Source organism: Microcaecilia unicolor, chromosome 9 (assembly GCF_901765095.1).
Source record: "Microcaecilia unicolor chromosome 9, aMicUni1.1, whole genome shotgun sequence".
Classification (NCBI taxonomy): Eukaryota; Metazoa; Chordata; class Amphibia; order Gymnophiona; family Siphonopidae; genus Microcaecilia; species Microcaecilia unicolor.
The window spans coordinates 53,054,465-53,081,322 of NC_044039.1; the positions used below are offsets into that span (position 1 = coordinate 53,054,465).

The following is a 26,858-nucleotide window of genomic DNA, read 5'->3' on the forward strand; positions in this document are numbered from 1 at the left end:
ACTGTCTTTACCTAATTCACCATGCACTGACAACCCCCCTCGCAGACAATAATCTAACCATAGCACACAAACCATGCACACAACCCATATACAACGCACCTAACCAAAAGACCAAAAAATGGAATGGACAACCCTTCACCTACGGAAACAACCAACAGAAAGGAAAGAAGGGACACAACAAACTCAAAAAACAAGATGACAGACAACTAATAAAAATCAACACATCCCCGAACCCAGTCGAGCCTCACCGAACAATACAAATAGGTTATGTAAATGCCAGATCTGCAGTTGTTAAAACCACGACAATAATCGACTGGATCACAACAGATAATCTCAATGTTCTACTTATAAGTGAAACCTGGATTCATGACCTCAAAGACCCCATAATCCTAGATTTATGTCTGCCAGGGTACAAGATCTCCCACTGGACAAGGAACGGAAAAAGAGGAGGAGGCATAGCTATAATCTACAAATCCCAATTCACCGTCACAACAACAGCCGAATCCATACTTCCCCTACTCGAAATTGCCTCAGTCAGAATCAACCACCCAACCCTACAAGACTACCTAAACCTTATCCTGTTCTACAGACCACCAGGCAACTGGCAAGACTGCCAAACACACTTCATGGATTTCATATCGAACACTTGTGTTACTTCCCAAAACCTCCTCATCGCAGGTGACATCAACCTCCACCTCGAAGATGCTAACCTAACAAACTTATGCGAATTCAAAGACTTCCTTCAACTATGGGAACTCCAGTGGCCAAACACAAACCCCACCCACATTAAAGGACACACACTAGACTTAATTACACACAAATTCTTACATGAACTAAATATCACAATAAAAGATACAAAATGGGCAAGCATACCATGGTCTGACCACTACAAAGCGAACCTCTCTCTTCACTGGCGAACAAAACACTCACAACATAAACAAGAACAAACAACGTACATTACGAGAGGCAGAATAGACCCACTGACGTTTTGGCAACAAGTCTATGACAACGAATGGACAACACCAACAGACTCAACCCAATTTCTCCTTGATTGGGACAACAGATGTAGAATCATATTAGACAACATAGCACCACTCCAAACCAGAACCTCACACAGAAAAAAATCAATACCATGGTTTACTAAAGAACTAAAGACACATGTCAAAAGACTCGAATGTGCATGGAACAAGAAAAAAGACTACTCTACACTTAATGCCTGGAAGCAACTACAGAGAAAATACAAATACACTATCAGACAGACCAAAAGATCATATTATAAAACTAAAATCGGTCCAGGCTACAAGGATACACATAAACTCTTCCAACTCATAAACAATCTACTAAACACCACGCCGGTTACCTCTAATAACATAGATACCCCATCAGCAAACAACCTGGCCAGTTACTTCAAAGAGAAAATCATAAAGCTACGAACCACCATACCCAGCAACTCAATTGATTATGCAAACCTCCTTGAATGCCTAGACCCAAAACATGGGGAATATCCAGCAGATCGATCATGGACTAACTTTAACGCGCTATCGATCGAAAATATCTCCCACTCACTCAAAAGATACGCCAAATCGCACTGCAGATTAGACATCTGACCTAGTAACCTGATAAGAAATGCCCCCCAACAATTTATAACAGACCTCACGAGACACTTGAACTACATGTTACAAAATGGTCTTTTCCCAAAGGATAAAGGAAATATTTTACTTACTCCACTGCCTAAAGATGCAAAGAAAAGTACAAATGACCTAACCAACTACCGCCCAGTAGCATCTATCCCTCTAATAACCAAACTGATGGAAGGCGCAGTGACGAACCAACTCAGTAGCCACCTAAATAAATACTCAATCTTGCATGAATCTCAATCAGGATTTCGATCGAACCATAGCACAGAAACAGTACTAGTAACCCTAATGAACAAATTTAAACAAATAATTGCAACTGGCAATAACATATTTCTCCTACAATTTGACATGTCCAGTGCCTTCGACATGGTCAACCACGGAATATTACTACATATCCTAGAATACTTTGGAGTTGGAGGTAGTGTTCTTAATTGGTTTAGAGGATTCCTGAGAACTAGATCATACCAAGTAACAACTAACACGGCGATATCAGACCCATGGATACCTGAATGCGGAGTCCCCCAAGGAATCCCCCCTCTCACCAACCCTTTTTAACCTAATGATGATACCACTAGCCAAGCTATTAGACAATCAAAACCTTAACCCATACATATATGCAGATGATGTCACGATTTATATCCCTTTCAAACAAGACCTAAAGGAAATTACCAAAGAAATCAACCAAAGCTTCCAAATCATGCACTCCTGGTCGGATGCATTCCAGCTAAAACTCAATGCAGAAAAAACACAATATCTTATACTAACCTCACAACATAGCACAAATAAATTCACCACCATAACCACCCCTAACTTTTCCCTCCCCATCTCAAACAGTCTGAAAATTCTTGGAGTCACCATTGACCGAAATCTCACACTTGAAAACCACGTGAAAAATACTACGAAGAAAATGTTCCACTCCATGTGGAAACTCAAAAAAGTAAAACCTTTCTTCCCAAGAGCCATCTTTCGAAACCTGGTAAAATCCCTAGTACTAAGTCACCTGGACTATTGCAACTCACTCTTCGCTGGCTGTAAAGAACAGACCATCAAGAAACTCCAGACGGCCCAGAATACCGCAGCCAGACTCATATTTGGAAAAACAAAATATGAAAGTGCAAAACCCCTAAGAAAGTACCTACACTAGCTCCCGCTGAAAGAACATACCACGTTCAAGATATGCACGATTGTTCATAAAATCATTCATGGCGATAATTATTGTTTTATTATGCTGTTACAAGATAATGGAGGAACAAAAAATACTTGTATTAGTTCTATAATGTCTATAAGATGTGGATATGTTGATTTCTTTCATAATAAAAAACAGTTGAAACATAAAATCATTCATGGCGACGCCCCGACCTACATGCTAGACCTCGTGGACCTTCCACCCAGAAATGCCAAACGATCTTCCCGCACCTTTCTCAACCTACACTTCCCCAGCTGTAAAGGGATCAAATACAAATTAACACATGCGTCCAGCTTTTCCTACGAAGATGTGGAATGAACTACCATCCCACTTGAAAACGATCAACAAATTAAATAGCTTCCACAAAGCTTTGAAAACCTATCTCTTTAACAAAGCCTACCACGAGAACCCATAATTACTTGAACACAACCCTTACACTCCTTTATTCAGAATGTCTCACTGTACAGCTGCATAACCAGATCATCTTGTTTTCTTTTATCTCTTTGCAACACCAATTGTATTTCTTCCCTGTTATGGCAATGCCATAACAGATCTTTGTAAGCCACATTGAGCCTGCAAGTAGGTGGGAAAATGTGGGATACAAGTGCAATTAAATAAATAAATTCTCATATATATACCTTTGACAGTCCATCGTTGTCCTTCTCTAGAATTTTCTTCTGTGAACACAGAGCAGAAGTATTTGTTTAGCATGCTTTTTTTCCCTCATCATTCTCCACTTAGCGGTTCACGGCATCTTTCAGTCTCACAGTTCCATTTTTAGGGCCTTGTTTACTAAGCTGCGCAGTAGGCACGCTAACTGTTTAGTGTGCACTAGAAATTAGCATGTGCTAATGCTAGACACCCATAGCAATATATGGGTGTCTCTAGCATTAGCGTGCTCTAAAAAGTTAGCACGCCTACAGCGCGGCTTAGTAAATAGGGCCCTTAGTCTTCCTCCTTTCACTACTATATCTGAAAAAATTCTTGTTGCCCTTCCTTACATTTCTAGCCATTTGTTCTTTTGTTTGCGCTTTTGCCAGACATATCTCTCTCTTGGCTTCTTTCTGTTTCATCTGGTATTCCTCTCTTGTGTTCTTCTTCATTTTTTCTGTATGTCATGAATGCCAACTCTTTAGCCTTTATTTTCTTAGCCACTTGCTTGGAGAACCATATCGGTTTCTCTTTTCTCTTGCTTTTATTAACTCTCTTTACATAAAGGTTAGTAGCCATATTTATAGCTCCTTTCAACCTGGACTACTGCCTTTCCATTTCTTGAATGTCTTCCCAGCTTGTCAGCTCTTTCTTAAGGTATTCCTTCATTTTGCAAAAGTCAGCATGTTTGAAATCCAGGACTTTGAGTTTTGAGTGACTGCCCTCCACTTTAGCTGTTATATCAAACAAATCTGTTTGATTATCACTGCTGCTCGGACATTAGACACACTTTTCCCATTTGTGAGCACCAGATCCAGCATCACTCCTCCCCTTGTTGGTTTCGTCTCCATTTGTCTGAGCAGAGCACTTTGTAAGGCATCCACGATCTCTCTACTTCTTTCCTATTCCACAGATTTCCAATCCGCATCCGGCAGGTTGAAATCTCCCAGCAACAGCACCTCGCTTCTCTTTCCCAACTTTTGGGTATCTGTAACCAGATCTTTATCTAGTTCCTCTGATTGAGTCGGAAGTCTGTAAACCACACTCATGTGGACAGAGGTTCCATCATTTATTTTCAAGGTGATCCATATTGCTTCTTCCTTTCCCCAGGCCCCTGTCATTTCAGTTGCTGTAATATCGTTTCTCACATACAGAGCAACTCCTCCACCTTTACGATCATCTCTGTCCTTCCTAAATAGATTGTAGCCTGGAATGTTTGCATCTCATTTATTGGAATCATTGAACCATGTCTCCTTGATAGCAACAATGTCTAAGTCTGTCTCTAACATCAGGGCTTGCAGATCATGAACTTTGTTGCTTAGACTGCAAGCATTTGTGGTCATCGCTTTCCAGCTGCGTTCCAGTGTCAGTCTCATCTTCTGTTTAGTTTTCTTCCCGCTGTGTTGGTAAGAAATGATTTGCTAAGATAGTTTTTTCATTATTTTCTTTACTACTGTCACACCTTGTCTTTAGCTGGGGGTGACGACTGGAATTGACCTGCCTCCATATGCCACCTCCGCCTTCTTGTTTAAACACCTAGATACATATTGTCTGAATTTCTCTCCAAGGATTTTTCCTACTACAGTGAGATGCAGTCCATCGTTACAATATAGTCTTTTGTTTTTCCATGTAATGCCCCATCCTCCTATGTACCTAAAACCTGGATGACACCAGGCTTTTGTAAACTTTTCTGTCCCTTACCAAAAGTAGGTAGTACTTCGGAGAAAGCTACAGTTTGTATCAAAGGTTTAACCTCTCCCCCAGCTCCTAAAAAGCTCCCTACTCTGCAAGTGGGGTATTATTGGCCAGGTCATTTGTTTCCAGGTGGATAACAACATCAGTGTTAGACTCCATAGTTTCTTCTCTTATTATAGTCAGTATTTGTCTGGTACTCCTGGTAGCTGAGGAGCCTGAAAGGCATTACATTTTGCTGGGCACCTTGAACTGTGTTTCAAACGTAATGCCTCTGATAATAGAATCCCCTAGCATCAACAGTTTTCTGGTTTGAGATTCATTATTAGTGCTTAGGGGGTGTCTTTACTCTTGGGACACTTTCAGTGCTTTTTGTTCCACCTCAGTTCTATTTTCTGGAGCATCACAGTGCTATAATGGAGCAAATGAATTCTGCAACAATTGTGAGGGTGGATGCTTCTGTTCCATGTGTCGTAGTCTAACTGAGCCTACTATGAGTCGAGAAGACAGAGGGAAACAGAAACCAGAGCCTAGGACCAACATGATTTGAAAAATAAAATGACCAGAAAACAAAAGGTAGAAAAAAAAAACATTTTATCTTGTGATTAGAATATGTCAGATTTGAAATGTGTATCCTGCCAGAACTGGTGTTAGATGTGGGTAGGGCCCAGGCCACAAATTTGGGAGGGGACCCCAAAGCCCACTACCAGGCCATACCTTCTTAAGCTTCCAGTTGTCCTAGTTGCAATCCTCTAACACCATCCCTGCACAGTATAGAAGGAAGTGCATTTCTTTCTATTTCTTTGGTGTGGCTTCTTGGGGTTTTGGTTTAATATATATTTATCATTTTTGGTCAGCTATTATGTATTTGGCATTTGTGGTCTGTATGTGACCAAGGTATTCTGTTAGCATGAATTTTCTATGCAGCATTCTGTAGTAATTTGGCTTGTTCAGTTTTCACGATAGTGGAGGGGATATTTGCGAGGGGAGACAGAGATTTCGTTGATCCTTGTTCTGTATTGTTTGTGATTTATAAAATGTCAGTTGTACAGAATATTATTTCTTTTTATACTTTAATAAAATGATTTAAATATAAAATCATAACTGTTTGAGGCTTGTACGGATGGGATCAGACAGAGCTGACAGTGTCAGAGTTTGCGGGATGGAGTCAACCCTTTTCCGTGCTCCATTCTCTAATTTATACTACACATTTACTAGGGTAGCAGTGCATTCAGTGAATGAAAGTAAGTGCTTATATTCCTTATAGAATAAGCTCTAAATAGGCACCCCTTTATAGAATTGCCCTCCATATATATAGTGAAACCAAAAACCTGATGAACAGTTTTTTTCTACAGCAGGCCACTTTCAATTGAAGACCTATAGTGGAGAGCTGGTCCGTTTCTTCCTTCTCTCTTCCACCTGGTTCCTCCTCTAGTTCCTTTCCCACCTATTTCAGCAAAAACTTATCTAGACAACTGCCTGCCTTCTTCCCAGTCCATTGTTACTTTCGTCTCAAGTCTATCACCCCACCTCCTCAGGTTTATTTTCCTCTTAGCCATCTACATCACCTACCACAGAGACTCATTCATTTCACACCCCAATTGCTTGTCTGATGCTGAGGTTATCCTGTTCTAGAAAACTATCCTGTCTTCTTTACGCTATTCACCCTCCTCTTTCCGCTCTTTACCTAATTACCTTCTAGCCTAAATTCCTTTCCTTTCCGCTGCTCTCCTCTCATTTATACTTGCCTCATTCTCCTTTTTTTCCTCTTTACTGCATTGTCTCCCTTCCCTCTCTTTCTTCCTCTTTGCTACTATTCCTCCTCTAGTCCTCTCCTATATTCTTTCTCTTTCCTTTTCCCTCTGTGTATTAGCATCTGTAACTTGAGCAGATGGCTGCTATCTCCCACCTCCCTGTATGATTGGTTCTTCTGAATACATGGATGCCAGTGGACAACCTACAAATTCCTATTAGCATGAGAGGATTCTTGCTGTCCTAGCCCCCCTCTCTCCCCCAGAATTTGCTGCTTTTTCAGCAGTATGGGTTCTACCCCTTCTTATGCCTGCCCTAGAAAAAGTGCTCTCTAAGCCCATAAAAGAGTAAAATTGACTAAGTAGTTGGATATAAATGGTACTTTTATAAGGCTAATAGATGCTTATTAAATGCAAACTTTCAGGACAGCTTGATACTACATGCTGATGTCTGTGGAAGACTCCTTTAATAGGGGGCAATCTTCAGATGGTACTTCTCTGGGTAAACCAGGGATGTGTATACAAGGAAACACGCTTTCTGAAAATTGCTCTTCCTGTCCCCCGTTCACAGTGCAAGAGAAAGGAACTGTGGTGGAAGTATGGCAGTCTTTGCAAAGTACATTTGGAAAGCCCCTTGAATTCATCCTGATAGAAATTTGCACTTGCAAGCTGCAAATACTTATGTAATCATGATTCTTACCAGGAACATGAGTGGTGTAGGTCTGTAAGTATAAAATATCTACAAACTTGCATGCTCTGTGAACAAACTGAAAATTGCCTCCAGTAAAAATCTTGATATGCAGCGTGATTACCCTAGTGCAACTCCGGTCCTCAAGAGCCGCAGGCAGGTCAGGTTTCCAGGATATCCACAATGAATATGCAGGAGATAGATTTGCAAGCACTGCCTCCATGGTATGCAGATCTATCTCCTGCATATTCATTGTGGATATCCTGAAAACCTGACCTGCCTGCGGCTCTCGAGGACCGGAGTTGCCTACCCCTGCCCTAGTGCAATGCCAGCAGTAACTGCAGAAGTCCTGAAGTATATGATAAATGAAATGCTTTTGGTCAAACTAGTCAAACTGTGTCCACATATTAACAGTTTTCTGTATATATAGAAAGATGGTGATGATTTGAACTATTTCCCCATTGTTATCTAGTGCTGAAAAGGTTTTTGTAAATTTAATTTGAGTAGTAGTTGAGGCTCAGTTGTGGAAGAACAACTAGTAGAGGAATGAAGGAAAAGTTGAAGGGACATAATTGTATCTTATACATCTCAAGACTTATTTGTACTAAATTTTTACTGAGTTTGGATAATTACTACCTTTTTTGTTAGCATAAATTATATGAGCTTTTAAGGAAGAAATATTTTTTGGAAATTAGGCCTGTGGAAACTATTTGATATATAGGTACTGAGATAAAGAGATTGTTTCTCTTCTTTCCCTCCCCCCCCCCCCCCCCCCCCCCTCCCAGGTTAAGCTCTCTAGTCTAAACTTGGATGATCATGCAAGGAAGAAACTAATTAAACTTGTAGGAGAGCGGTACTGCAAGGATACAGATACACTTACCATCAGAACGGACAGGTATGATAACACAGGAGAAAAGGTTAGACACGTAGAACACTTTCCACAGCTCCAATTCTCTCTCTTTTCTTGACACAAAATACACAGATGATGTGTTTATTAGAAGTAACTTTTAAACTACTTCTAATAATATCAGTCACTTCATAACAGGATCATGGATCTGTAAGGTCAGATGAACTACAGTTGTAAATAATTGAAGTTTTTACAAACTGAAGAGTGTTAATATTATAGAAATTAATTTCATTTTTCTATAAAGCCTCTATTAATGTAAGTACAGAAGCTGTTTGTTGCTAATATAAAATAAAATGTAATTCTAGCAGAAGTGCCACAGCTAAAAGATATGATATGGTCTAAGATCATGATGTAATAAAAACACAAGTTAAAATGTGAGCTGCAATCCTACCTGCTGACTTATCCATTAACTTACTACCCATCCTCATTTTCATTTATTGAGTACTGCAACCACCATTGTAAAACAGCATGGGGTTAGCTGAGTTCACTGACCCGGTCAGAGGCTTTCTGGCTTGGGGGTCCCAGGTCAGAGGGTTTCCTGGAACTTGATTTGTAATTGGAGATCTCAGGTCTTAGGGTGTTTGCTAACCATCCATAAGGCTAGCATTGAAAATCAGGATGTTGGGGGTAGTTTTATAAACGTCCTTCTGTGTGTAAAGCCTGTTTCCTTGTCATCTGGAACTATAGACCATTCTGAATGTGTGGGTGTTATCCCCTCCTACCAACAGATACAGGTAGAAAAAAAACTGATCTTTTCAGTGAACTCATCGGTATAACGTGCTCGTGTTCAGTGGAAAGTTCTACTAATGCTCTCTACCTCTAGCAGTTCTGCAGGTCACGGCTGCACGGCTTGGTAGATCCTAATGGCCGCTGCCAGGTTTCCGGTCCTTGGAGTAATCTTGACGGAGTGCAGAGAGCATGGCTCTGCTGCCTCTAGTAGCACTTTTTAGCATCCACTGAATGAGTTGCTGGCTCAGCCCTGTGGGACCCTTCCAGAGGGGTGCAGGTCTCCATCCCCCTCCTGTCATTGCCCATACACCCTGTTTGGGTATTTTTCCCCCTGGCTCTTCTACAGCTCCCCAGGCAATATAATTTTAATTTGGCTTGCCTGGTTTGGCTTTATGTCACTGTTGGGAGAATAAAATTCATTTAGTTAAAAAAAATTTGAGAGCCCAACCCAGTGAGTGGAGGGGTGGCAGAGGTCAATCCGAGCAGTCAGGCAGACCCTACACACACTGACCACATGGCCAGGCATGCATGCCTACTCGCAGACGCTGTGGTTCGGTCTTCCCCTCTTGTGGTGGAATGTTCCCAACTCAGAAACAGGTCCAGGGGGGTTGGGGGAGGGTACCGTATTTGCTGTGCAGGTTGCCTGCACAGAGGCATTGGAACCCGTGGTCCCGATGTCTTCAGTGAGAACGGCGGCCATGTTAGTCTGCCTTTTTTTCTCCTGCTGCAGTTTCTGTCCAGATGGTTAAGCAAATATTGCAGGCGGAGGCTGGTCCCTCAGTAAGCAGTGGGGCCTCTGGGAGCCCAGGATCCTCCAGCTGAGGCCACGCTCTGGAGCCAAATGCTGTAGAGGGGATTGGGTGGCTGCAGACTCCAGGTGGTCCCTGGAGAGTCTCTCAGACCCCCAGTCCCCTTCCGATTTGGATTTTGAGCAGGAGACTCGGAGGAGAGCAAGGAGCAGTCACACGTGATCTGACTTTTCTGGTGGGAGGAGCTTTCGCATCTCGTTGATGAGGCCCTTGGGCTGCTCAAGGGTGCTTCTGCTGACCCCGCTTAGGGGAACCCTCTGCTGGCGGGATTGACGGGGCCCCCAAACACTTCCCACTTCACAGTGGCCCTCAGCCGCATGACGTTACCAGAGTTGGAGTCCCCGGATGGGGCTCTCAGAAGGGCCAGGGCTTTGGACTGCCTATATACCTTTGCCTTTGAGGAACTGGACAGGTACTGGTCATATCCCAAAGTGAATGCTGTGGTCACAGCAATCATGAAGAAGACCGCCATCCCTGTGCCAAGGGGGTTTGGCTCTCTGGGAGCTCCAAGACAAACGTGTAGAGCAACAGTTTCGGCTAGCCTTCGCCTTTGGGGTGTCTGGTGTCCGGATTACCGTCTGTGCGGTGGTTGCAGCAGTTGCTAGAGTCCCCAGAGGTCTCCTGTCTGGAGTCTAGGGAAGCCTTCCTGTCTGACATCCTTTATGATTTGGTGTGTTTTTCCTCCCAGTCAGGGGCTGCTGCTGTGGTTGTGCCACTGGGCTGTGGATGTGGTTTCTATGGACTCCTCATTCAGCTGCTCTTTCGAAAGTGATTGTTATTTGGGGAGGACCTGGAAAAATTAGTGAAGGACATGGGAAAGGCTCAGTCTCTCTGTTGTCTTTTGCTGCGGCAGAAAGGTTCCCAACATTCCTCAGCGGGTTGAGGTCACTCCAAGGGGGTGGGCCATTTTTGACTAGCTCAGCACTCAATCTCCTAGACTTCAGACACAAGAAGGCCCTTCAAGCAAGGTCCCTTTTTGGGGCCCCCAAAGATCTGGAGACCCAGGTTCCTCTGGTGGAGCTGGACCTGCATGGCCTACCCAGTGAGGACAGTCCAAGCCCCTCAGTGGTTCTGGTAAGAGGCAGGTTGTCCCTCTTCCATTATGAGTGGACCTGCATCCCCTTAGATCAGTGGATTCTGGAGGTAGTCAAAGGGTTACTCCCTGGGGCTCGCGTGCTCTATTCCCAATGCCTTCTTGATGTCTCTCTGTGGCTCAGATCTAAAGCATCAGGCTGTCACCCTTACTCTACAGCATCTTTCCTAGCTGGGGGTGGTGTAGTCCATCCCAAAGGCAGAACAGGGGCTAGGACATTATTCCATTTATTTCATGCTCCCAAAGAAGGGAGGCTCCTTTTGGCCCGTCCTGGAGTTAAAAGGGGCAAATGCTTGCCTCCGCGTCCAGCACTTTAGCATGGAGACCCTTCAGCCTGTGATCACCTCGGTTTGTCTGGGCAAGTTTATGACCTCCTTGCACCATACGGAACCCTATCTGTATATCCCATTGCAAATCATCACAAGCGGTTCCTCCACTTTTGGGTACTTGGGCACCATATTCATTTTTGAGTCCTTCTGTTCGGCTTGGGCACAGCACTCTGCACATTTTCAAGGTGGTGGTGGTGGTGGCGGTGCATCTGTGGTTCCGGGGGATTTGGGTTCATCCCTACCTAGACAGTTGATTGATTCGGGCTAACTCTGGGGCAGAGGCCAGGGTGGCCGCTTCTCAGGTCATTGTCCTCTTGGTGGGGGTCTGGGATGGGGTGAATCTTGTCAAGTTACCTGCACCATTCCCAGGTCCTGGAATATCTGGGAGTGTGTTTTGACACAGCTCTGGAGATGGTTTTCTTCCCAGCAGACTAGACAGCCAAAATGCAGGCACAGAAATGCAGACTGTGAGAGAAGGAATCCTCCTAAGGAGTTGGCTGGGCTATATTACCTGGGGAAGGCTCAGGGAAGCAGAGTTGCCCTGAAGCTTATATCTCCATAATCTATGTGGGAAAGACAATCAAGACCCCTGAGGCAGGCGTCACGACATCGAAACAAGGCCCATGTCGGGTCACATGTCAGTAAAGTACTCCTGTTGTCCTAGTCTTGAAGGCCCAGTGTTGCTTTTTTCTGTTCAAAAAATTCTAAAATATATTAGGCATAAGACCACAGACCCAAAGCCACAAACAAGTATGAGAATTTTGTTTTTAGCATTTTAGTTAATTACTAGTGTTTCTGTACAGATTATGACACATTTTATCATATTTTGGATTCCAGGTGCCCACTCAGGAGACAAAATTATGATTATGGAATGTATTTACTAACTGTTCTTTACCATGAATCTTGGGTGAGTACCTTTTGGGAATGGCATAGATTAACAGGGCTTCCATTTCATTGTTTTCATGTTGCTTTTTTTGTTTATACATTTTTAGATTTTTTTCTCCCTCCGTGCTGTGACTGTTTTACACAGTAGTATGCATCCCAAGCACGTGGCATTTTGGGGCATTTTCATGGTTTTAAAAAATTTCTCCACACGTACTTAGAACGATAGCACCATTTAGCTAATGCTGCATTTGTTAGAATAAATACAAATATCTGTATAGAAAACAGTTGCAGTTAATTTTAGAAATTTCAAAAGTGGAGGACTTTTGAAACATAAGTGGGGAGTGAATGAGGTGGCTGCTGGGGAATATACAGATATGAAAATCAATTGATCCGTTGAAACATATACAGTGGTGGAAATAAGTATTTGATCCCTTGCTGATTTTGTAAGTTTGCCCAATGACAAAGACATGAGCAGCCCATAATTGAAGGGTAGGTTATTGGTAACAGTGAGAGATAGCACATCACAAATTAAATCCGGAAAATCACATTGTGGAAAGTATATGAATTTATTTGCATTCTGCAGAGGGAAATAAGTATTTGATCCCCCACCAACCAGTAAGAGATCTGGCCCCTACAGACCAGGTAGATGCTCCAAATCAACTCGTTACCTGCATGACAGACAGCTGTCGGCAATGGTCACCTGTATGAAAGACACCTGTCCACAGACTCAGTGAATCAGTCAGACTCTAACCTCTACAAAATGGCCAAGAGCAAGGAGCTGTCTAAGGATGTCAGGGACAAGATCATACACCTGCACAAGGCTGGAATGGGCTACAAAACCATCAGTAAGACGCTGGGCGAGAAGGAGACAACTGTTGGTGCCATAGTAAGAAAATGGAAGAAGTACAAAATGACTGTCAATCGACAAAGATCTGGGGCTCCACGCAAAATCTCACCTCGTGGGGTATCCTTGATCATGAGGAAGGTTAGAAATCAGCCTACAACTACAAGGGGGGAACTTGTCAATGATCTCAAGGCAGCTGGGACCACTGTCACCACGAAAACCATTGGTAACACATTACGACATAACGGATTGTAATCCTGCAGTGCCCGCAAGGTCCCCCTGCTCTGGAAGGCACATGTGACGGCCCGTCTGAAGTTTGCCAGTGAACACCTGGATGATGCCGAGAGTGATTGGGAGAAGGTGCTGTGGTCAGATGAGACAAAAATTGAGCTCTTTGGCATGAACTCAACTCGCCGTGTTTGGAGGAAGAGAAATGCTGCCTATGACCCAAAGAACACCGTCCCCACTGTCAAGCATGGAGGTGGAAATGTTATGTTTTGGGGGTGTTTCTCTGCTAAGGGCACAGGACTACTTCACCGCATCAATGGGAGAATGGATGGGGCCATGTACCGTACAATTCTGAGTGACAACCTCCTTCCCTCCGCCAGGGCCTTAAAAATGGGTCGTGGCTGGGTCTTCCAGCACGACAATGACCCAAAACATACAGCCAAGGCAACAAAGGAGTGGCTCAGGAAGAAGCACATTAGGGTCATGGAGTGGCCTAGCCAGTCACCAGACCTTAATCCCATTGAAAACTTATGGAGGGAGTTGAAGCTGCGAGTTGCCAAGCGACAGCCCAGAACTCTTAATGATTTAGAGATGATCTGCAAAGAGGAGTGGACCAAAATTCCTCCTGACATGTGTGCAAACCTCATCATCAACTACAGAAGACGTCTGACCGCTGTGCTTGCCAACAAGGGTTTTGCCACCAAGTATTAGGTCTTGTTTGCCAGAGGGATTAAATACTTATTTCCCTCTGCAGAATGCAAATAAATTCATATACTTTCCACAATGTGATTTTCCGGATTTAATTTGTGATGTGCTATCTCTCACTGTTACCAATAACCTACCCTTCAATTATGGGCTGCTCATGTCTTTGTCAGTGGGCAAACTTACAAAATCAGCAAGGGATCAAATACTTATTTCCACCACTGTAAAATATGTTTCATGTAGTATTTTGTTCTTTGGGGTGGTTTTTTTTGTTGGGTTTTTTTTTTTTTTTTTTTTACTATTCTTATTTTCAGTGTAGCTTTGGATTGAAATTTGTTCAAGGAAATCAGTCTGCAAATGTAACATAATGTTTTCAACTCCGTTCTAAACATCTTTGGTGAATATGCAAATAACTTAGGGGTCCTTTTAGTAAGGCACTAACAGATTTAGCATGTGCTAATGATAAGACGTCCATAGGAGTATGATGGGAGTCTTATCATTTAGTGAGCGCTAAATCTGTTAGTGCGCCTTAGTAAAACGACCCCTTAGTTTAGGTTTTCTTAATTACGTTATCATCTAATGTATTGTGGATTTTATATGGACCATATCTTCTATTGTCAACTTGCTTTGGTTTAGTATGGCTTTCTTTCATTAAAATTAAGCCAGATCATTAATCCACAAGTAGACTATGACATCATAATCCTTTCTTTCTTAAAATTTTCTCCAATATTACTAAGGATCTAGTTTGTGTTCCTGCAAGCAAAGGTACCCAGTAACCATTTGACATTTTTGTTTTCCTCCAGATGTGCCCTCATGCTAATGTTTTGATCTTACTCCAGTAGAAGGTGTTTTTTATTATTGTGGGATCTTTTCACAATGGCTTTATGCTTTTATATAAAATTGTGTGACCGCTTCAGGTTCTTTTTATGGGTTTCGTTTTGTGGGGTTGAGGATGAATCATAAGTCTTATCCTACTTGTACTTACTCTGACCATCTACTCATCTACTTCTGGTTCTTTAGATCTGTAGGAGTAGGGGAGTTCTCTGTATGCAGTATATAGGGGGAGGCAACTGTACTTTCCATTATGTTATTTCCCACTATTCCAAAACATGTGGGTAGTCATGTCCATCAACCAGTAGGTGGAGATAGAGAATACAGAACTGATCATCACTACATAGCTCCCTTTTAGCAGCCCAGTTCCTCAGTATTTTCTGTCTTCAGCAGAAGGATAGACAGAACTCTAGTTCTGAGGCCTTGGCTCCTGGTCCAGTTGGTCAACTGGTTTCCAGTTGAGCATAGTGAGCAGTTGGGCTGGCATACCTAGTGGTTCTAGGTTCCTGATGTGCCTTCCGCATGGGGTGTTCTGGGCTTTCCCCCTGTCTGTCTCTCCTCTATGTGAGAGAGCCTGCTCAGCAACCAGCTGAAAAAAGAAAAAAAAACTGTCGTGGTGCTGTGGCCCTGCCTTTGCAGGGGTGTGGCTCTTGAAGCATAGACCCGATGCAGTGAGTCTTCCCTAGCGTTCGTTGGGCCTCTGGCCATCATTGGGAGTGCTGCTCATCGGTGCTGCAAAAAAAAAAAAAAAAAACAGAGATAACTTTTCACTGTTTGTACTGCACTCTGGTTTAAAAAAAAAAAAAAAAAAGAAACTTTTTGGCAGACTACTGATCTGGTCTGGCAGGAGTGGGTGTGTAACGCAATGTGCTACATGTTTTCCGGTGCAGCAGCAGTCATCAGTCATGGCAACCCCAGCCAAGGGCGTAAAATACTGCTCTTATTGTGTAGGAAAGTGTTCCTCCTTGGGCCGCTGCACAGTGTGCAGGCCAGTTACTCCTGAGTGGAGGGGGTGATTTGGGATAGTGCCCACGGGGTGAGTTCCCACGGGGTGGACTATGTCACAGCAGCTCGATTCTTCCAGGTCCCCGGTACAGCGTCTCAGTGCCTTATCTCAGCGGGAGGTTGGAATGGCAGCCATATTGTTTTCTGCAGGACATAAGGCTCTCTCACAGGCAGTTGAAAATGTGGTGGTCCCTTCAGGGAAGTGGGGGTCAGGGTCTGCTCTTCTCTCTGGGGTTTGTTCACCTGCTCCACCAGGCATATATGGTGAAGCAAGGGGTCTCTCCTCCAGCAGGCCTGGCAGTTCCTGTAAGAGAGGGGGCAGGGGTATCCCTTCCAGCCCCCAAGAGATTGCGGATGGATCTGGTAGATGACCCCGTGGAGACTTGCTCTCGGGTCTCACTTCAGTCGGAGAACACATCGGTTTACTCAGATGGGCCTTCTCTGTCAGAGCCTTTGAAGGAAGGTGAGCTCCCTCCAGGGGAGGGGGCTCTTGGGTGCTCAGACTGTTTTAGCTGTGGGAGTTAGGCTCTCTGATTTCTGAGGCGCTAGCACGCTCTCCATAGAGGAACCCTTGGGGTTTCCGGTGGGTAGTCGGGAGTCTGGCCTCAGTGGCTCATCCAAGTTGTTCCCCATGCACCCGGACATTCGGGACCTGATTACCACAGAGTGGAGTGCGCCTGACCCGGGCCAGAATTTAAGAAGGGCCATAGCCCATCTCTATCCTTTGGTGCCGGAAGAGAAGGAGAAGTTTCCATAATTCCAGGAATAACATGTGTAGAATATTTGTACATTTGGGAGGCTCGCCAGGTGCCCTTGGCCTGGATTGGCCGCTGTCGTGGACAGGATGCTGGGCTCTATGGACCCTTGGTCTTTTCCCAATGTGACATTACTTATGTACTCAGGTGGACTCTGTGACAGCTGTCACCAACAAGACTACCTTGCCGGTTGAGGGCGGCATTACCTTGAAGGACCTGCAAAATAGGAAGCTGGAACAGGCTTTGAAGCAAGCCTTTGAGGTGGCCACTTTGGGATTGTAGGCCTCTATCTGTAGTTCCTTTGTCGCACGGGCCTCTTTGCAGTGGCACCAGCAGTCTGTTTCCCGGGGCGGTTCCTAGGCTGTCCAGATGGAGGCAGGCTTGGCCTATCTGGTGGATGCTGTGTATGACATACTTTGAGCTTTGGCCAAGAGTATGTCATTGGCAGTCACCGCAAGGCAGCAGCTCTGGCTGAGGGCTTGGGCGGCAGACGCCACCTCCAAGACCCGCTTGGTCAAGCTACCGTTTCAAGGCAAATTTCTGTTTGGGGACGACCTCAGCAATTTGGTTAAGGAGCTGGGCAAGTCCAAGCCTAAGAGTCTTCCAGAGGAAATCCTCGTTTTTCTGCTTGCCCCGCGGGTTTGTGTTTTGTTTTCTGAGTGTATTTGTCCCTCCCAGTATAGTGGTCCAGCCACAAATATCTAGGAATGAACAAATAACCCAAGGCTGCATCTACTACTACTACTTAGCATTTCTATAGCGCTGCCAGGGTTACGCAGCGCTGTACAAGTTTAAACACGGGGGGGGACAGTCCCTGCTCAAGAGAGCTTACAATCTAACGGTAACAGACTACGTAGTCAGTGTAGGTAACAGGAATGGGGAAGGTGGTTAGGCGCCAAAAGCAAGGGAGAAGAGATGGGCCTTGAGTAAGAACTTGAAGATGGGCAGGGAGGGCGCATGGCGTATGGGCTCAGGAAGTCTTTTCCAGGCATAAGGTGCTGCGAGGCAGAAGGGGCGGAGTCTGGAGTTAGCGGTGGTGGAGAAGGGTACAGATAGGAGTGATTTGTCCTGAGAGCGGAGGTTACGGGTGGGAACATACGGGGAGAGGAGGGTAGAGAGGTAATGGGGGGCAGCAGATTGAGTGCAAATATCTGTATATTTTTCCTCGTTTATCTGGACTCCCTCATCCCCAGAGTGGTGCACTTCACTCTGAATATGTCAGGAGACAATAATCAGAAGAAAACAGTGGATATGAGAAGTCAGCTTTCAAGTTTATTAATTCAAGTCTATACTCACCAAGCAGTATCTATAAGATCATTGGTAATAGCAATCAAAGCATATTTCTCACAGGGAGTTCAGACAGTGAATCAAATGGGTTTCACATTTACTGGGTTCTCCAAAGGCTGCTCTAGCAGTCAGTTTTTATACCCATTTATGTCCTATCTTTTACATTAACATCTGTTAGTCACATTTAGCAAATATCTGAAGCAATTATTAGTTTCGACCACAATGACAATTCTGTCCTTCAAGTTTCGGCCCACCCTTCTCAAAGTTCTGTTTTCTTGCACCTGGCTATCTACTCATCTATCTCTTGCAAGATATCTCTGACCGCAGGTTCTCGTTATGCCCCTGTCCAGCTGGCATTCTTACATCAGTTCAGCTCATTTTGCACACTTGCCAAGTTTCAGTTGTCACAATTTCTGTGTTGCTGTAAGTCAGTGAAATCTTGGGGTCAGACACAGGTTTTGCTTTTAGAGGCCTAGTTGGCAGCTATATAAGCCTTTTGACCTGTATTTCCCAGAAGGAAAGTGATAATATTCTACATCTCCCCTCTTGAACAGCATATAGGTAGGGCACTGAAATTTCTCTTTTTCCTCGTTGCAAAGAGGAGGTGTGAGGAGGGCGCAGGGAGGCAATGATAAGTGGACCTACTAATTTAACCAGGGTATATCTTCCTTGCCAATTTTTAGGTAACATATGGTAGAGGGCATTGGTTCCACAGTACCACCATACATCAGCGCGGGCACGAGTGAAGTCAGTGAAATTCACCTGATCAGTATTGGAGTGGGTAGTATTACAGGATGTCAGATTACCTACAAACCGGGGATTGTTTGGTTGGATACCTGGACAGGCAAGTTCGAAATACAGTTTTGGAATCAGGCTTTCTAAATGTGGGGGTGTCCATTGGCGCAGGGGTAACTCAGGGTATTGCTTGGCAAGCAATTGACAGGATTGATTAATGGTCTTGGAGGCTTGGAGTAGCTGTATCATGCACCTGAAACCATTGGGATGATTGGAGAGGTCTAAAGGGAAGGGAACAGCTGGAGGTTCTGCGCGGGCTTCTGCGCAGAAGTAACAATTGGATACATTCAAACTAACTGTGGTGTAGTGGGTCCATTCAAGCCAAAGGTTATGTTCACCAAATTAAGTTTCCAGTGCAACCAAATCCTTTGCACTGCTGACTTGGTGAACCTGAAAAGGAATTTTGATCTCAGGGGTTTGGGTCGGCATCAGTGGGTTCTGAGTTGTTTGAGGTGGAGGAACAATAAGGAATGTGGCAATGGGGTCTCTACCAGTAACATCTATTCCAAGGGAATAGACTCGATAGGTAGCTGATGTTACACCTCTAAAGTTGATGGCAACAAGGTTCCATTTACTCATTTATTCATTTGGTTCTAAAATTGTAATAGTCTTCCTGAAGGGATTATCATTACCTGGGTATTGGCCGTGGCCTGCATACCACCACACTTGTGACCAGCTTCCTCATGAGGAAAAAGGACACATATAAATGTTAAATACAGAGTAATATCTTTGATAAGACAACTCACCACATCTAGTGTAGGCACAGTCATCAAGAGTAATCGTAACTGTCTCATTAGTAAGAGCCAATGCAATCCTATAGGGAATAAGATTATCAGGTCCTACAATCTGGGGCACTGAAGGTACCAAGATAGTGGAAAGGCAACAGAACAGAAAGACAGTCATGGTGGGTAGTGTTTAGAACACAAAAGGTAAAAATAGCAAAGTATGGGGTCACTGCGGATGACCCAGAGATAAAAGCTGAAAGGCAAGAATCCTAAGAAAAATGAACAAATACAGTGTTTCAACCAGAACAGAAGTCAGGAAGACTAAAATTCCAAGGAAAAACAAATATAAGTGAAGCATCAAGCAAGAGCGTACTCTAGATAAATCCGGGTAGCAGCAAGAAACCCACCACCAACAAGAACAATAGAATAAATTTCAAGAGGTCTATTCCCAATTTTCCTAAAGAAGAACCAGGGCCTCCAACCACTGCGGATGAGGTTATTATTATTACATTTGTACCCCGCGCTTTCCCACACAATGCAGGCTCAATGCGGCTTACATAGTAATTTGAAATACAAAGTTAATAGAATTTTAATAAAACAGTAGTAAAACAATGTAAAGTTGGGCTTAGTAGTGTATGATAAGTTGAGCTAGATAATGTATGACTAGGATAAAAGAGTGTAGACAGGAGTGTAATTTGGGAGAAAGGGTAAGGAGGGATAAAATTAAGGAGAGATGGAAAGAGAAGGATGGGAGGTTGGTATATAAGTCAGAACAGAATTGGAGGTGGAAGTTGGCGAGATTAGGTTGGGGCATTTGGGTAGGCTTGCTTAAAGAGATGAGCTTTCAGCATTTTTCTAAAGGGCAGGAAGTCGTTTATTAATCGGATTGGTCTGGGTATAGCGTTCCAAAGCTGGCTGCCCAAAAAGGAGAAACTGGATGCATAGTAGGTCTTGTATTTAATTCCTCTACAATTGGGAAGGTGTAGGTTAAGATAAGTTCGTGAAGAAATAGATCTGTTTCTAGCAGGGAGGTCGATCAATTAATTCATGTAGCCAGGGGATTCACCGTGGATGATCTTGTGGGTCATTGTGTTGATCTTAAAATTTATTCTTTCTTTGATGGGGAGCCAGTGAAGCTTTGCTCAAAGAGGTGATGCACTTTCGAATTTTGATTTGCCAAAAATAAGTCTGGCAGCCGTGTTTTGGGCAGTTTGGAGTCTCTTCAGTATTTAGGTTTTGCATCCTAAAAAGACACTGTTGCAGTAGTCGGCGTGGGTAATAACAGTAGACTGTATCAGGTTCCGGAAAGTGTTGAGTGGGAGATAAGGCTTCACTCGTTTCAATATCCACATCATATTAAACATTTTCTTCGTGGTGAGTTTAGCATGGTTATCAAAAGATAAATGGCTGTCTATCGTTACTCCCAGTATCTTTAAGTTGTCAGATACGGGGAGTTTGACATCCGGGGTGTTGAGAGTAGTCGGGAGATAAGGGGAGTATTGGGAAGAGAGAACCTGGCACTGCGTTTTTTTCTTTATTTAATTTCATTTTAAAAGCATTAGCCCAGGAGGTTAGAGTGGTAATGGCAGTATTGATTTTGTCGTAGGTTTCAGATAGATTGAATTTAAAGGGGATATATATGGTGACATCATCGGCGTAAATGAAAGGATTTAGACCATGTTTGGTTAGTATTCTGGCCAAGGGAATCATCATAAGGTTGAAAAGTATCGGGGAGAGTGGAGATCCCTGTGGTACTCCACATTCTGATGACCATGGGGATGATAGATTTGTAGCTCCTTTGACTTGATAGGATCTGGTAGTAATGAAGTTATTAATCCAGTTGATAATGTTTCCACCGATCCCAAGTTTGTCCAAGAGTTTGGTAAGGATTGAATGATCACCCATGTCAAAAGCGCTGGATAAGTCAAATTGTAAGAGGATGATGATGTATCCGTTTGCTATTTCAAGTTTGAATTTAGATATTAAGGTTAGAAGAACCGTTTCATTGCTGTGGGCAGGTCAGAAGACCGACTGGGACTCGTGGAGGATGGAGAATTTCTGAATATATTCATTAAGTTGTGAGGTCACTCTGTTTTACAATAATTTGGTGATTAGAGGTATGGATGCAATTGGACGGTAGTTGGTAACGTCATTCACAGGTTTCTTTGTATTCTTTGGGATAGGTGTTATATGTTATAGGTTATATGTGACAAGCCAAAACTTGACTACTTCCCCTGTTTTGGGCCTTATTGATGGAATATCCCCCTGCTCGATTTTAACTAACCCAAACCCGTGGAATATATCAAAGATATCAACTATGTGCCTATCTGGGCCAAGGATCCAGGTATCAAGCAGTGATTCGCACAGTATTTGATATCTTGTTATAGGGTCCCAAGTGGGGTCTTCATCAGGAGCTGGATCCCAAGGTAAGGGGTGAGAGGGGTGGGCTTGATTCATATAATGGGAGAAAACTTGTCAAGCAGGAAGAGTATCAAAAGGGTTAAGGTCAGGATACTAACTACTGCGAATGCCCCATAAAACATCCAATCAATTTGAGAAGCTTCAAAATCTAACTGCTTCTCTCAACTGAGACAGCTGAGTCAGTCTGTATTGAAATGTTGGAAGTGTAGTTTGTACAAAGGTGCCTTGAGACTGAGGCTCCTGTGTGGGAGAGGTAAACATAAAGTCAGCAAAGAACTTCCTAAGTTAGGTAAGATAAAAGATAAGGAATATTCTGGTGGAAATATAGAAGCCAGATAATAGCAAAAACAAGAGTGAGGGTAAACAAAATTGTAGTAGTAAGGACCTCTATTACTGGAATCTCCCACTGATCCAACTCAGGGTGATTTGCTGGAATGGGCCGTTCTCTATTAATCATTAATACCCATAGGAAACTTACTCAGAAAATGTGACATTTTTCTAGTAAATATAAGGCAATTGCTATACCCACAATACAAAGCAATGCAAAGCCCAGAACAGTCCACAAGGCACTTGAGGACCACGGTAACGTGTCCTCCTGGGTGGTGCTCTCGTCTTCAACTGATGCTTCAGGCAAGGAATTCAAAGTCTCTTGAGGGCTATCAGGTGCAGGTTCAGTGGGTGACACTTCAATAGCAGTAGATGCTTGTTGAAAAGTGATGTTTCTTTCAATCAAGGTGGTTTCTTCTTGTGGGGTACTGTTACTGGTAACTGGGTTCTCACTCATTGATACAGCAATTGAGTGTGATACCTTCTTAGTCCACTATGAAATATAAGTTCCAAAGGCTTAGTAGATTGGAAGTCTCAAGGTATATATTCTGGAGGCAAATGCGGTCTGGAGAATCAGGACCAATCAATTGTGTGATCTGGACTTGTAAGTTCGCAATTCTGGGTTGTAGATCTTGAATGAATCCTTGTGGTATAGCTACCAGATCAAGAAGTGGTGGCTGAGGGATCAGTAGGAGCGGCAATTGTTGATCAGGGGTTTGTGTCTGTAGCTGGCCCTGGGTCAGGAGTGGCTGGTCTGGTATCATCAACAGACGTGGGAAGGTCTTAATCTGCAGCTTTGTAAACTCGGATATCTTTCAGCTGGACCCAGGAAGTATGGTCTTGCAACTTAACGGCGGTGGCAGATAAGGCTTCAATACGGTAGGGTCCTACGTAAATAGGGTCTTTCCAGGTTTTGTGGGTTTAATACTTCCAGTGCACCACACAGTCAGAGGCAAACTGTTGCATAGGTGAAGGTTCGTGAAAGGTGACAAGCCTTTGTAAAGAAAGTAGACTTTGCTTAATAGATTGTAGATGTAGTGGAGGAGGGGTAGATAGATCTGGTGGAGGCGGGGTGGATACAGGCTCAGCAGGGATTTTCCGCACCAAAGTTGTCCCAAGTATGGGTCTGAACGGCAACATCGACAGGCAGGGGTAGGGCTGGTAGAAAGGGGTGTGTGGCCAATTTAGAAAGATGAGAAGAGCTAGAAGGATGTTTTTCGCGGAGGGGGGGGGGCTGGTATAGGATGGTCAGGACGGGGAGGGCCATCGCCCATGGTGGGAGGAAGAGCCGGATTGGATCCAGGCTCTGGGACCGCACCAATAGCAGTGGGCGGAACACATGGCTCCAAATGGGAGGGAATCGGTGACAAATCTACTGTGCCAAAGGTTTGAGCTGAAGTCGGCTTATCCAGAGTAATAGGATTGGAAGGTATAGTGAGAGGGGAGAGTGGCGAAAGATCTGTAAGGGAAGGCTCAGCAGACAAAGAGCAGTCGCTGAAACTCGTGGAACGGCAGGGGGTAAAGTTTTATAGCCAACAGCAGTACCGCAAGTTAACAGTTTGTTAGATTAGGAGGGCTGCGCAGGCTCATAAGGAGGTGGCGCAGTAGGTGCGGTTGCTTCCAAAGGTGGAGGCAAATAGATTGGGCAGTCGGTCAAGGATTTAGGGTCAAATTCCCTGTCTCCGATGAGGATCCCTTTGTTAATCGCTTGAAGATGCTTATCTCTAGATTTTCCCGTTTTATGGGAGTCGTTATAAGCAATTAATCCACGTAATTTATGAGGCTAAAAGGAGCCCGAGACAGGCCACTTAAGTTCCTTGTCATTTTTACTCCATTTTTTAAACCATTTCTCACAGATGCGCGTGATTTCTTTTTTTCTCAGAAGGGAAGAACTTTAAAACGGTGCCTAGGGGAGTGGACATGATAGTGAAAATCAAAGACACCGGGTATATATAATGAGGGGAAATAAAACAGTATTAGAGGGAAACTGTGTCACAATCATAAGCAATCAGGGGGTTACAACAGTACTTTGGTTATACCTAAATATGCGTAAAAACACAATAGAATTTTTGAATAAAGTATATACGCACAATTCTTCAGGGGCAAACCTTCAACCGGGAATAACTCGACCGGGAAGTTCTCCACCCGGGAATAGATCGAACGGGGAGCCAAATACACCACTCCTCAAGGGTAATCCTCCAGCTGGGAATAACTTGACCGGGGAGCTCGCAACGGGAGTGCACAGATACCCCCTAATATTCAGACGTCCTGCGAGAGAGCCTGAATAGAAGAGCACTTGTCCACGGGGCTCGCAGAGGGCCTAACGCCCACCGGGACAACAAACAACAAAACTATAATCTCAAAAGGGCACAGTTGTACTCCAGTTCTAAACCCAAGTAATTGAGATGGGCGTCCCCAAAACAACATCCTTCCTGGGATCCATTACAAGAAACTTAGCAGTACAACATATAAAATCCAAGGCATATATATGTGAGAAAAAAAGTTTGGGCAATTTAGAGGCAAAGACAAGATCTAAAGCGAAATGTCCTAGAGGCCAAAATTACCAGGATAAGGAGCAATGGAAAACTCAAAAAGTAAAAATTTGAGAGCTCCTATGTGGAGGGAGAATTACCTAACAAGAAAAACTGAAGTAAACGTTTGAGACCAAAAAAGGCCTAAATGATTTGAACTTGCAGCAGAAAACCAGCTGATAAGCCTTAAGCTGCAAGGGCAAAACCAAAAAGAAAACAAGGGGAAAAAAATGATGAGCTTTAAAAGATAAAGGGATTGCCAAATGTGTAGTGACTAAGAGCCAGATGCATCAACCAAACTTAAAAAAAGCAAAAACGTAAAAACTGTTACCGAATTAAAAAAAAACGAACAATGCAGCAAAAAAACAAGTCACACATGTTCGGTGCGGTATTTGAAAGTACAATGCATCAATCTGCTGGAATCCCCATCGGTAATCGGCCCCTAAAGCATGAGCAGAGCAGCCAAGCGTTATGCTGGCTGCTCTGCACATGCCACACACGTCAACCCCCCCCCCCCCCCCCAAAAACAAAACCCAAAACACAGGAGGATCAGGAGGGGGCAAAGGCGCTTGTCAGGAGCGTCCTGTATGGACATCCTTGCCCCCCCCCCCCCCCCCCCCCCCGCCCGTGGTCGCCACTGCTGCTCCCCACTTCCTCCCCCAGCACTAAATAAAAACACAAAACAAAACTCAAAGCTTTAGGAGCCCTGGCCCCCCTCCCTTCCTGTCCCTAAACTCTTTCTCCACACAGCTCCGCCTCCCTCCACCACGTGCTCCGCCCCCGCCACCCCCCCTGAGATCCTCGCTGTCGCTTCCCCCCTCCACCGGGCGCCCCCCCCCCCCCCCCCCCCCCCCCCGCATTACCGGGCCGTGCAGCACCTCTCACCTCTGTATGAAGGCGCTGCACGGGCAAGAAGACCATCAGATCACTGCAGTCTTCAGGACGTCTCTCTCCTTCTCTGATCTGGCCCCGCCCCCGTCTGATGTAAGAAACCTACGTCAGACGGGGGCGGGGCCAGGGCAGGGAAGACGAAGGAGAGAGATGTCCTGAAGACTGCAGTGATCTGGTCTTCTTGCCAGTGCAGCGCCTTCATACAGAGGTGAAAGGCGCTGCACAGCCCGGTAATGCGGGTGGGGGGGGCCCGGTGGAGGGGGGGGGAGCGACGGCGACGATCTCAGGGGGGGTGGCGGGGGCGGAGCTGTGTGGAGAAAGAGTTTAGAGACAGGAAGGGAGGGGGGCCAGGGCTCCTAAAGCTTTGAGTTTTGTTTTGTGTTTTTATTTAATGCTGGGGGAGTAAGCGGGGAGCAGCAGCGGCGACCACGGGGGGGCAAGGACGTCCATACAGGACGCTCCTGATGAGCGCCTTTGCCCCTCCCGAACTTTTTTATTTTCAGTTTTATAGTGATGCAGGGGGAGCGGGGAGCAGCAGTGACCTCGGGCATCAATAAAAGACGCCTCTGACGCGCGTTTCCCCCCCCCCCCCCCCCCCCCCTTGCTTTTTGTTTTTTTGTTTTTTACATTACAGTTTTCAGTCGGATAGCCCTAACGACAGGTACAGACCTATCGTTAGCTTTCCGGCACTTTTCCTACCTTAGGGTAGTCGGAAAACTTTGATGCATCTCGTTTCAATGGGGTTTCTACTCAATTTGCTCATCTGCATTCCGTTTTCGTTTTCTGCTACCGTGGTCGGAAAATGGCCTTTAATGCATGCCACAGTTCGAAAATTCTTCGTTAGAAGGTCGTTAAAGGGTCATTAAAGCTTAGTGCATCTACCTCTAAATGTAGTCAAAGGCCGGGAAATCCCCCTATTTTAAAACAAGGGGGCTGAATCGTTAATCAGCAGTCAGACAGTCACCAAATGTTTTGTTTTCAGAGTGTATTTGTCCCTCCATTTTGTAATACCTGCCCTCTACTTTAATCTCTTTCCCCTCTCTTTTTATTTATTGGAATTTATTTACTTCCTTTTTAAAGAAATGCCCTTCAGTATTAAGTGGTCTGTTTACAAAGCAACACTAGCTATTAGCACTTTAAGCTTGAGATAAATATTGCC

At 44.4% G+C, this 26,858-nt stretch overlaps 1 protein-coding gene across 5 annotated transcripts in view; it reads left to right on the plus strand.

Annotated features, from left to right (window-relative positions):
- Positions 1-26,858, plus strand: part of MRPS35 (mitochondrial ribosomal protein S35) — a 201,074-nt gene that overhangs the window by 109,992 nt on the left and 64,224 nt on the right. For all 5 annotated transcript variants that reach the window (XM_030214272.1, XM_030214273.1, XM_030214271.1 and 2 more), the window contains 2 exons: positions 8,391-8,500; positions 12,310-12,379. In XM_030214272.1, coding sequence (XP_030070132.1) covers positions 8,391-8,500; positions 12,310-12,379 — 180 coding nt within the window. The remainder of the gene's footprint in view (positions 1-8,390; positions 8,501-12,309; positions 12,380-26,858) is intronic.